Source organism: Heliangelus exortis, chromosome 4 (assembly GCF_036169615.1).
Source record: "Heliangelus exortis chromosome 4, bHelExo1.hap1, whole genome shotgun sequence".
Classification (NCBI taxonomy): domain Eukaryota; kingdom Metazoa; phylum Chordata; class Aves; order Apodiformes; family Trochilidae; genus Heliangelus; species Heliangelus exortis.
Window position 1 is genome coordinate 30,848,929 of NC_092425.1, and position 12,326 is coordinate 30,861,254.

Genomic DNA, 12,326 nt, shown 5'->3' on the forward strand with positions numbered 1-12,326 from the left:
TTGATCCATCTTATTGGTTGTTGCTTTATTCTGATGTCACACCTAACAGCTTTGAAGTGATCATTACCAAACCAAGCCCCCTGCCCCAGCCCAAAACCAGGCACCAGGACTGTAAATACCACGTGGTTTAGAGCTGCTGAGAGACCACTCAAGCACAAACACCAAGAACTAGAGAGCTACAGGATGTTCCCTAACATTTTACAGCAAACTTGAGAACTGTAATAAAAAACCTGCAAAGCCTAGGCTATGGCATGCCCCAGGAAACAGCACAAGAAATCAAGGCCCTCAGTTGCTTCATTTTAAAAAATAAATGTTAATTAAATTAAATTTAAATGTTAATTAAATTTCCCAAGGAAGCACAAAATATTTCACACCATGAAGAAAGACAAATACTCTTACAGATCCTTGTCAATGTAAACATAGTGACATCTTTTTTCTTGACAACTGTACTCCATAGATTAAATCTGGCTGTAAGAATTATGCTGTGTAAGGGTATAGATTTAGACAAATTCTAACACAGCCCTACCTTTCTATCCATGGATTTTCTATGTCTTGTCTTGGTATTTCATTGCTGATGGTTTAAGAATTTGCTCTGCTAATAGTTATCATTACCACATTTTTCTGTACTACACCATTGACTGATCTGCTGGAAAATGAATCTGTGGCAATTTAGACAGAGACAAGATCATGCTCACCCCAGAGATGGACACCTCAGAGTCTTATTGATGCTGAGGTTTGCATAAAATGTAAACCTAGCAAGCAGTGATCTGTTCTCAAAACCCAGAGCTGAACATCTGCCCTTTGAAAAGCAGCATCTCTGCAATGTTATCAATCATGCTCCATTTCCATCTGCCACACACTGCATATACTGTTCTGTATTTATCCTGTATGCATTTCTTAAGTCCCTTCAAACACTTTCATCTATTAAGTACAACCACTGCAAAACTGCTCTGTCAGTTTTGTCATATTGCTCACCACTGCATTTTCACTAACACATCCTTAATGAACAACTTTCCCTAAAGGAAAGTTTTGGAAAAGAAAAAATAGATCTTCAATAGCCAATTTTAAGTCAAGGAGGAACAAATTCCTTCCTGGCTCACACTGGTTGGCAGCAGAAACTCTGAAACATCATATTATGACTTTTTGTTGTATTTTGGTTTATTGACTTCTTACTGTGCTTTCCTTGGTTGATACTCTTCCATCAGTCTTCATAACTGAGAACTGCAGATCACTGGGATCTGAGCTCACTGAGGTCTGCAAGAAAGAAGTTCAGATTGAGAAATCAACAACTGATGTAACAAATACTAATTATTACTAACGTAGTAAATAATTGCATTGTTTCTGCCCTGTACATTTTAGGGATAAGGATGGAAAGATAGATAGATAGATAGATAGATAGATAGATAGATAGATAGATAGACAGATAGATAGACAGACAGACAGACAGACAGACAGACTGACTGATGGACAGGCAGACAGACAGACACATAAAGCTGTTATTGCATTAAATACCAAGACTAAGAAAAAAGTTGGAGAAAACATGACCTCTGTTTGAATCACAATGACATGTTATCGTGGAGCATACTGAAAAAATATCCAGGAAAGTAACTGGAAATACAAATCCAAACAGAAGGAAAAAATCCAGATAAGGAAGAAGACTTGCAAGGTGGCATTATACAGACAGTACTAACTGGAGCAGTACAAATACAATTTGCTCTAATGCAAATTTAAAGAAAGACAAAAAATAAGGCATATAGGTTAAAATACTTAAAATGCTTTGTACCTTATGTGGTTTAGGTAGTGATAGCAATCTAGTTGCTTTTGTAGCCAATATAAGATTTCAAAACCTCATAAGCAAGCCTTGCTTAGGTCTCTGCTTTCTCAGCTACACTGCTTCCACTGCCTAAGCACAGATACACTCTCATAACTACATATGTAAACAGAATGCTTGATTAGAGAACCTGAGGGCACTTGGAGGAAGCACTGGAATCGGCCGCTCCATTTTGCAATGGAGGTGCAGCCTGGGAGTAATTCTTGCACAGAGGTTTTAAACCAAAACAAAAAAGTATTCCTGAAGATCTTATGAACAGTCAAGTGAGAGCTACCCTCTGTTGCTGCTGGGGAAGCCAATCCTTACAGACTGTGCTCCAAGGATCTGCTTGTAGAAGATACAAATCAGCATCAAGGATGAGAAGAAGCATGTGCAGACAGACCACAGCAGAACTGCAAAGAACCTGGTATCATAAATCATATTTACATAACACAGAGGCTCAGATGTTTAGCTCTGTCCCCATGCCACATGAGGTTTCCCAAAGGCTCCTTGTCCTTGAAAGCAGTGGAACTGAGAAGGCATAAGCTCCCAAAGGCCCCAGCTTTCTCAGGAACCAGGAGTATTAACGCATGCCTTAAACTCAAATGGAGGTTATAAATACTACCTGTCTTATAGTATCCCCTTCCTGATTGCTGATAGTAATCATTTTGTCTTCACCACCCAGAGCCAGAAGGTTTTCAGTACTCCAACAGCCACAAGTAATCCTCTTAGTGTGCTTACCTGAAAAAGAAAGAAACCTGTGCAACATAAATAAACAACCACCAAGAAAAAAGTATCTGGGATGGAAATATGCTCTGTTTGGTCACTCAAACACAGACCGTCAGAATGTGAGACAACTTATCAGACAATTACAAATTCAAGAGTCTTTTTTTTTTTTTTTAAATCTTCTCCCAGATGAAGTGTTGACCTTATAGGAACTTGCACAGCCCCTGTTCTTCCATTTCTTTGCATCACATTTCTGGGGACTGTGCTATATCCTTAACCTTTCTGACTAGAGGTCCTCTAAGCAGATACGAAAAAGTAACTTAGCAAGAAAAACACACACATCCTTTGCAAGAAATGTAACACAGGATTTCCATAAGGCATATACACCAGGTATGTGTATATTTATTTTTAAACTTACTATATATTATAAAAACATTCTGGTAAATACAACAAAACGGAAGGTGCAAGTTGAGTACAAAACTAAAAAGGCATCTGAGTAAATAAGCAAAATTCCAATTTCACCTATGCAAGCTTAGTTTCAAAGTAATGCATACCAAGAACAGAAACCTTGCGAGAAGTCTGACGGTTATATATAAATAAATTTCCCTTTGTTGTTCCCACAGCAAGCAGAGTTCCAACTCGAGACCACAATAAGAAAGACATTGCATCCCTAAAATAAAGAAAAAATTCGCTTTGTATGGAGTTAGAAAATACTTTGGGTTGTAAAATACCATAAAGATCATCTAGTTCCAAGTGCTCTTCCGTGATAAGGACACAGTAGAGATTCCTTTCATGTGCTTACATATAAAAATATTTTTAAATTTGTTTTGAAGTTCTATGAAATCACACAGACCAGGCAGAATTTTTAAATTTAGCAAATATTTTGTACAAGATGTATCAGAATTATTTGTGTGAATGAAATAGTGACAGTAATAAAAAGTTATACGATGTAATGTAACAAGACATGTACAGATGGAAATGTGCCTGCAAGTATCAATAGTCTTTGATAGAATCATGGGTAATTTAGCCAAATAGCTTTAAAAAACACTCAGACATATTTTTTATACTATGTGATAACTAATAAATAATGACAAAAACATAATGACTAAGAAATAACTAAGTAATCCACAAAAATCTAAACCAGATACCTATTTAATGCTAGATAAAATTAATAGGACACTAGGAATAAGTAATCACTTACAAATCTCTCACTTGTATGTACAAGAATTTGCTTGTTTTGAAACTTTTTTAATATGTGACTTAACACTTCAATGTCAAACAATCTTCAAAATATAATTTCATTAAATAATGTATACATTAAGCCACTCTATATTTAGTGCAAAGCTGCAATTCTTTTAATTTTTCGGGAATGGAATAAATCATACAGAAGTTATTTGTTTGTTTGAGGAATGTTTGCCTCAACTCAGGTAAATAAAATAGCAGTACTATCAAAAATTATCTGTTTCTCTGCTCAGGTAAGTGGCCTAACAAACATGGGAGAAATTTGTTTTCACTTTTCTACAGACACAATGTTTATATAGACTGCAATAGCTTAGTGGAATAAATTCGAAGAAGCTGAAAGTTTAACTTTCAACCCTAGCTTATTTGTTAACCCAACGCTTAATTGTTATATATAGGCCTCAGGAGAATTTGAAGTCTGGAGCCAAATTCAGAAAGGTAGGGATTTGAACTGTAGGGTAAGGATTGCCTTAGCTACCTCCTCTCATCCTAAACCAGTCTGTTCTGTGAATAGCATTTTAGTCCCTTATAAATCTAAGAGGAAAAAAATTCTAGCACCACTGAAGTCTCCCTTACTTTTCAGCTCTGTTGCGTGCAATACTTTGGAGAAAGTGTAGCTGATTCACCCATCTTTGTTACTATCACAAAGTGGAAACATTTCGGAATCTCCCTGGGGACTTGTGCACTGTTCACAACTAAAAAGAAACAGAACCTCTACAAACCCAAACCTCCAGCCACAACAAACAATTAACCTGCCAATAACACCAGACAGAATGTAGCAACATACCCTAGGGTATCAGTCTAAGATGTAGGTGCCACAGGGACTCCAATAAAATGATGATCTTTGCAATATATCTTCCACATAGTAAGTCACAGTGGTCCAAGTCTTCACACATTTAAAAAAAAAAAAACAACAAATAACACATTCTTACCTTATGCTAGTGTCTACTTGGCCTGTTTTGTTTGTGTTCGCATCCCAAAGAAATATGGCACTAGACTTGTCTGTGATTATGGCTAAAATATCTCCATCCTTATTCCAGTCCATACCAACACACTTCCTGAAGAAACAAAAAAGAAGACTTTCACTAGCAATATTAATATGTGCTTGTAAGTGTAGAGAAGCAGCCACAATTATTCAGTTGAAGTTCCTGTCCATCCTTTCTTCCCCAAGCAAACCCATGGCAGATTGCAGATTCATCTGCAAAGTGCACTTGGACAGCAACTACACCCTTACTCAAATGCCATCGAAACAAGGGAGGGCTGAAAGGAAGGACATAAAAAAGAGACTGCTGCCTACCTGGTAGTACTTGAAATACTGCCACCTTGGTTTTCAAGAGACAGTGAAAATCCCCTGAAAGGTTCTGTCCTGTTAGAGGCTGTTTGGTGTTGGGATTATTCTTCTCATAGTTCAACAAGCATTAACAAATTTGGACAAAAAACTTATGCAGAAACAGATAAAACCTCTATTTGCAAATAGGTCCCAGAATGATGAGGAAGCAGACTTGTACTTCTAGAAAACTGGAAACAGCGTTTGCAATGCTTATTTAATGCACCATATACTTTAGACTAAGAACCCGCATCATCTGGCACCACCTTTTTCTTTCTAGATAAAGAAGTTGATAGTTTAATGTAAAAAAATATCTCTATGAAAAATTTCACTCATAACCACTCTAATATTGCTTTCTAATATTTTGATGAAGAGTAAGTTTACTACTAATAAGCAGTGCTCTGGATAGGAGAATCTATTTTTCTGACTATCCTTGACAGTTTGCTGAGAGTTCAGCTTTTACTGTCTCAGATTCCACACATGCCTATCAGTTTGTCTTCCTTTTCAGGTATGTCCACCAGACAAAGTATCTCTTCCCACAACATTCTCACATTGCATAAGCAGGCATCAGCTGAGAAGCACTTTTAGAGAAAACAGCAAAGAAAACAATTTAAATCCATCTTAGTACCTACCCTGGTAAGTTGATTTCATTTATCTTCTGACCATGACGATCAAAAATTTTCACAACACGATCATCTCTAAAAAAAATTACCATAAGAGAATAATGGCCTTTTTTCCATCAGTGATTTCCATGGAGAAATACAATAGATATTTATAATCTTACCCTGATACAGCAAGAAAATTTCCCAAAGTTTTCTGCCAAGCAAACTTCACAGAAGAACCAGACCAAGCTTTTTCTGATAGACAGAATACTTGCTGGGAGAATAAAAATTACAAAAAACAAAAAAACAAAAGGTGGGGAATTACACATCTTAAAATCATAAGCATTAACAATAAACAACTTTTGAACACGTTAGCGACTATGAGTACTGTGGAGGGAAAATCCACAAACCTCAAACACAACTTCTGGGTGAGTCTAATGCAGCAAGGTAGAAATCTGCACAAAAAAATCCTTGGTTTGTGCTTGAAAAATTGAAGTTTCTGGTGCTGGGTGTCTGCATTGAGAAGTACTATGACTCTATCAGAACTATTATATTCTCTTACAGAATTACTGCAATAAAAGAATTCTGAAAGACTCTCCCCTTCATGTCCAGAGACCAGAACTCTCAGTTCTAAATTTCATGGAAAAGTTTGGGACCAGAAAGCATCCTCAGTGTGTACAACACAGAAGGCCCAACATCTACGCTTTTAAAGACGTGTAACTATTTTACCCACTTTGAATTGTTGTGTCTTAAAACCTAAGTCTCCAAAGTTACTCAACTGCAAAAACAGATCCTAAAAAAGTTTCTTGACTTTCTTTCCCATTCACACTAACTGCACAGATTTTTCTAGAATCTGTGGGCAAGATAAATCCCCCAACTTTGTTTCACAGCTTGCAATCATGACTTTTTCCCTCCCACATCATCAGATAAAAACACCATCACCTGGTGTCCACCAAATGCCTGGCCGCCTTGGCCAAAGGTCCCCCGTTCCTTCTTCTGGGTGAAAGTGAACTGAAACATTCTTCACAGAATTCTCATGGTTGGAAAAGGTATCTAAGATCACCGAGTCCAACCACCAATCCAGAAAAAAACCCAACGGCCTCTACAGTGGATTTTTGGATACTCCAGCACCTCCCTGAGCAGCCACTTCACACTCAATTTGCATTTTACCCAACTGTAAAAGTTTAAGTGTAAAAATACAAGCACCACAAGCACAAAGAACATTCGACAAATGTGTTTGATTTTGAAAAATATTTAATGAAGTCTATAATAAACCAATAATCACTACGGGGGCGCAGGGGGGCTTCAGCTCTCCGTGCTCTCTCCACACCGTAACGCGCAGGCTAACAGCAGCCCCCTCAGGAGGAAACTTCCCTTTCAGCCCAAACATTTCACCGTGCTCCCTCTCCGCTGCCGGGGCCGGCGTGAAGGCACCCGGCGGCGGGAGCACCGGCGCTGACAGCTTCGGGCGGCGCGGGGCCTCAGGCAAAAGTCGCGGGAAGAACCCTCCTGCCCGGAGCCTGAGCTTCCCTCAACCCGTTCCCGGGAGTAGGGCGGAGAGGCGGGATAGGCCTCAGCTCCCCTGGGAAGCCCTCTCCGCGGCGCCAGGCTCCCGCTCCCTTCGGGCCCGCTCCCCTCCCCAGGCCGCAAGCACCGACCCCCTCGCCGCCCCGCACCGGCACCGTGCAGCGCAGAGCGGGACCCACAGACCCGACCGACCGCGACCCGACCCCTTCAGCCCCTCCCGCGCGTACGGCGGGCGCAGGGACTCACCTGCATCGCGCCCACCTCTCGGTGCGCAAAGCCCCGCGCATGCGCTGCCCCCTCCCAGCCCCTCACGCCCGCCCAGCGACCCAGAGCCCGCCCGTCCCGGCGTCCCGGTCACCCCGGAGACGAAGCGGGCGGGACCGAGCCGCCCGCAGCCAATGCGAAGCCGCGGCCCAACCCCCGGTACCGCAAGCGCCCCGGCCTAGGCCGGGCCTTTCCCCGGGGCCAAGGAGCTGTGGGACACCCAGGGCTCTGGGGAAGCTGCCAAGTGGTGTGCGGAGCTCTGGAGGGAAAAGCTGGTGTTTCTGCAGCCAGAAATCCAAACAAGAGGAGCAGTGAAAATAACATTTCTTAATGAAAGCTGCGAATTCGCAGAGAAAGGGGCACAAAATGGAGAAAACAGGCACTAGGTCCCCAAGGGGTTGAAGTTCAGCTGTATTCAACTGCAAACAGTGCAGGGCTCATCACAGAGGTTCATTGCTTAGTAATTTCTTTTCAAACAATAAATAGTTCGCTGAGAGCATTAACACATTTAAAATTACAAATGTACAAAGACCTTGGGTATGGGACACTTCAAATTTCCAAAAAACATTCAATGAGCTTGCATCTTCCTGTTCCCCGTGGCACACACACATTGCCATGTTCTGAACACCTAAGGAACAAGGCACAGAAAAGCAAATACAAAAAGACTTTCCAAGAACATTCAGACCGTTCAAAACAATTCTTTGTAACAGCATAGGGCTTAAGAAAAGGCAAACAATAAAGTATTTGAAAAAAATTAGGTAACTGCTAAATAAGGTAACTAATTTGATATAACCCTGCGAGGCACACATAACTCTCCTGTAAGATGCTGAACATGCGTAAATGGTGCCAGTTAAGCATCTTGCAGGACCGGGCCCTTGCTGGAAAGACAGACAATTGTTTAATTTCATTTTACAAAATTATATTTTTTAAATTAGTGCAAAGCCTCGTGTAAAACTGTAATTAGTATGGATGTAATGGAATGCTTCAAAAATCCCAAAGTGCAAATATTAAATTGGTTAACTTAATCACACTTTAGAATTCTTCCAATAACACATGCTTATATATTTTTCCTTAAAATTAGCAAAAGTAAATATAAGAACCAAAGTAGAGAAAAAGGTATGATGTTCTGCATCACATAAAAATCTGAAACTTCAAAAAGTACACTGGATGTCAAAAATCCCCAGCAGAAATTATTAAATAGCAGATTTCTGTTAGCATAAGACAATATTTAAAATAAGGCTTTGGTTAAATAAAAAGGTTGCTAAACTAGGAATGATGATAAAAGTGCAAAAGATTCATCAAATACACAACTTCATTTCCAAGGAAGGGATTATGCCTGCCATTTACAATGGTTTGCATTGGTTCACCAGCCTGCATTGTAACAGCTCAGATATCTATAGCCAAACATGGTTATTATAGGCAAATTAAATATATGGGGTCCAATCCTGTAATTTGTTTCACCCAGAGATGGACTCAATTATATCTGTGGAAATATATCCATTTGCAGCATCATTCCTCTGCATATTTGTACATCTATGCCCTACATCTGTAACATTTGATTATTAAAGCAAGTTCACTAATTTCTCAGCACTTCCTAAATGGAAGTCCACTGCTGGCAACTGGCTGCTTGCAGCTGGTTTTCTTACAAATAGAGTTCTTGTAATACAGGTACTTGTAACAAGGACAATTTTTTAAAAAAGTGCTTAATATTGGTCCGTAAGAACAGCATGTACATGTTATCTTGAGACCAAACACTTTGCTGTGGTAGGTATCCTGCACCTGGCTTGGTGCACTGGTAGTTTGCTTGAAGAAAAGAGAGATCTCAGTCCACCGAGGAGAATGTCACCTTCATAGAGAAAATTATTTACAGTTTTACAGTCACAACACACGCTCCAGCTCTTCCCAAGCACAATGGTGCAACCTGCAAGCAAGAAAAAAACAAATAACAACAATCAAACAACAAATCAACAAAACATCTGTGAGGTAATGAAGTCAGCGTGAAGTATTTTTCCCCTAAAAGTATCAGTGTTTAATTAATACTTGCAATAATAGTTGTACAACTGCAGCAGAGTGGCAATATCCCCCACACTGTGTTAATATGTCTTTAAAAAAAAGCTAATTGATCCGAAACTTGGATAAAAACCACAGGATAGGTGAAGGTATTTTATATGATATATATGATATTTTATATGATAGAGTGAGGAACTTTGAAAACAATAGCAAACAACAAGAATATGAAACAATTCCTATTGATAGTTTCAGTTACTTGGTATTACAGGCAAAGGAATCTTTAGTTATGGTACAAACTGGACACCTGAGCTAGACAGTCTGGCACCTTGGCAAAATTATACCTTTTTCTTTCAAAACAGAAAATGCTAGATGCGACAGGCCTCTCCTTTTTACTTCAAAAATTTATAAATCCTGAAAGCTCTTGAAATTTCCCAGTTTCTCTCTTTCTATATATATATATATGTGACAAATATGTGACATGGGTAATCATAACCAGTACTGGCCCTGAAGGCCCCATGCTCTGATGAGCCTCCCAGGTGCCTTGTGTTCTAAGATCTTGCAGCAGGATGAAGTGTGGGGAAAAGGGAAGCTCAGTTTTCTGTGTTAGAAAGATTATGATAGAGAGTTCAGTTCCTTTTCTGGATTAGCAATTTGGGACTGTCACTGGGATAGCATATTCAGGAGGTCAGAATTCAGCTGCCTAAACACTGCTGCCTAGTAGTCTTGAAGACCTTGGACATTCATGCTGGTGTGCAACTGGACTCCAGAAGGGCTTTTGTCTCCCATAGATTCTGTGTTGTATCTGCCAGCCTCCTATGGGTGTAGATGCTTTAGGGTATCTTATATGGCAGTAGACACCAAAGGAGAGCCTGTCCAGGATGTCCTTATGTGTGCTCTTCCCACAGAGAAGCACTTTCCTGGAGCCACAGACAAGTAAAAGTAACCAAGCTCTGAACTGACAGCAGAACTGACAGCATGAACTGGTCATGAATTTTTTTTTTTTTCTCCCCAAGATGGTTACAGAGATTAGGGAAAAGGCTTCTTTAAAGTTGCACACACTGTGCATAGCACTCAGATCATGAGGGGATTATTTATGAAAAGACAACCAAAACCTTGAATAAACTGATAAACTTGCTGTGAGACACATTAGTGCTAAACCTAATCATTTAATCATTTATCTCCAGAATGGGAAGTCATATAAACAGGACAGTTTGGGAAACATCTCAGTGTATTTTATTAACAGTAGTTGAAATTGTCAAAGAAAACAGGCATACTTCTGCCAAAGACAGAAAGGCAGTTTATTAGAACAGTTTATTAACAAGATAATCTGCTAAAGATAAATTATCTCAAGATGGTAGGCCAAGGGAAAAAAAAGAGATACTTAAAATAGACTAGTATGAAAGTGCTTTATAGAGGAGTATTTGAATTCTCCTTGTAAAAAAGAGGCACATTTGAAATAACAAGATAGTGCATGGTATCTTGTATGGCTGTGTATAACAAGTAGTGAACGGTCTGATTAGAAACTGTACCTGTGTCCATTCATTTGTCTGGGGGTCGTAAGACTCCACTGTATTAAGGTATGTTTGACCATCATATCCTCCAACAGCATACAACTTGTCACCAAGAAGACAAACTCCCACTGCATCTCTGCTAATGCTCATGGAAGCCACAGCAGTCCACATATCTGTTTTTGGATCATACCTAAAAGATAATTTGTGTTATGCTCTAAAACTGTTGCCAAAATTCAAAAGAAAAAATGTACCAGAAATTATGCTCTCAGGATAGTAGAAAACAGGAATTACTAGGACAGTACAGATCTGGTTGTTAATTGCAAATTACTTTTACCCTCAACTACTCTCTTTAAACACATTTCTTTATTCAGCTAATATAGCCAGCACTAGCTACATACCTACTTTGTGCTGCTTTTCATACAGTAATACACACACACATATATATATATATATACAGCTGCTCTTGCTGTTTCTTACTGCATGTCTAAATGTACCACTCCAGAAACAGTTCTGCTGCTACATTGCAGTACAGCAAGTGCTTGCTCTAAGTGATAACTACTACAGACTGTTAAAGAATTCCCATGAAGAGTAACATTTAAAACCAAACCAAAACAAAAAAATCACTTAGAGAAAATTCCAGGGGAAATGCAAAACCCTTAAGACAATTTACAGCATTTCTTTAATCATAGCTCCATATGGATCAGGAGCATCAGCACAGTAAAAAACAGTTTAATTAAAAACATTAAATGTGATTCTGGAGTATTTTCAACATTCTTTACAACTCAAACAGTGAATTACATAGAAGAGTTCATGCTCTCCTTTTTTCAAGGAATGTATTTCAGCCTGACTGAGACAATGTTAAGATTACAGATGCTTACAACAGAAATTATGTAATCACAGCTCTCTGAAGAGCTTTAAGGATATATATGAAGAAAATATTTATTTGGTTAAGATCACACTTGCTAAAAGCAAGTTTGGAAGATGCTAGTCTTAATTTGTTTGCATGAAGAGTGTAGATACAATGAGCCTTAGCAATTTCATCTGCATTTCTCTACAGATTAAATGTACTTGAGAAATGCATGCAAACATAATCATAACATAAAAATAATGCCTGAAGCACTTGCTGGAAATAGAAGTATAATGTAGTGAAATAGGGTGATTAATAAACTACAGACAGAATTTAATTTTAAATGTAAGTTGGATTATAATTTATAAACCAATGTCTTTATCTGAGAAAGCAACTTTTGTTGTAAAATACAGTGGTATACAAATATTCAGTAACTTAGTGTGGTTTTATGAAATGTCATTTT

The 12,326-nt window shown here is 38.9% G+C and overlaps 3 protein-coding genes across 6 annotated transcripts in view; 1 reads left to right on the plus strand and 2 right to left on the minus strand.

Moving 5' to 3' along the window:
- WDR19 (WD repeat domain 19) overlaps positions 1-7,528 on the minus strand; it is a 39,861-nt gene extending 32,333 nt beyond the window's left edge. For both annotated transcript variants that reach the window (XM_071743712.1, XM_071743711.1), the window contains exons 1-7: positions 7,478-7,528; positions 5,887-5,978; positions 5,735-5,800; positions 4,708-4,833; positions 3,091-3,206; positions 2,436-2,551; positions 1,174-1,254 (exon numbers count right to left, since the gene is read on the minus strand). In XM_071743712.1, coding sequence (XP_071599813.1) covers positions 1,174-1,254; positions 2,436-2,551; positions 3,091-3,206; positions 4,708-4,833; positions 5,735-5,800; positions 5,887-5,978; positions 7,478-7,483 — 603 coding nt within the window. In that variant the 5' untranslated portion in view covers positions 7,484-7,528. The remainder of the gene's footprint in view (positions 1-1,173; positions 1,255-2,435; positions 2,552-3,090; positions 3,207-4,707; positions 4,834-5,734; positions 5,801-5,886; positions 5,979-7,477) is intronic.
- RPL9 (ribosomal protein L9) overlaps positions 1-12,326 on the plus strand; it is a 388,416-nt gene that overhangs the window by 98,740 nt on the left and 277,350 nt on the right. The gene's annotated exons all lie outside the window — the stretch shown is intronic.
- The window catches only part of KLHL5 (kelch like family member 5), a 52,043-nt gene continuing 47,605 nt past the window's right edge, over positions 7,889-12,326 (minus strand). For 2 of the 3 annotated variants that reach the window (XM_071743721.1, XM_071743719.1), the window contains 2 exons: positions 11,035-11,206; positions 7,889-9,416 (listed from right to left, as the gene is read on the minus strand). In XM_071743721.1, coding sequence (XP_071599822.1) covers positions 9,360-9,416; positions 11,035-11,206 — 229 coding nt within the window. In that variant the 3' untranslated portion in view covers positions 7,889-9,359. Of the gene's footprint in view, positions 9,417-9,878; positions 10,423-11,034; positions 11,207-12,326 lie in introns of those variants that run through there. The other variant, XM_071743720.1, reaches the window with a different exon arrangement.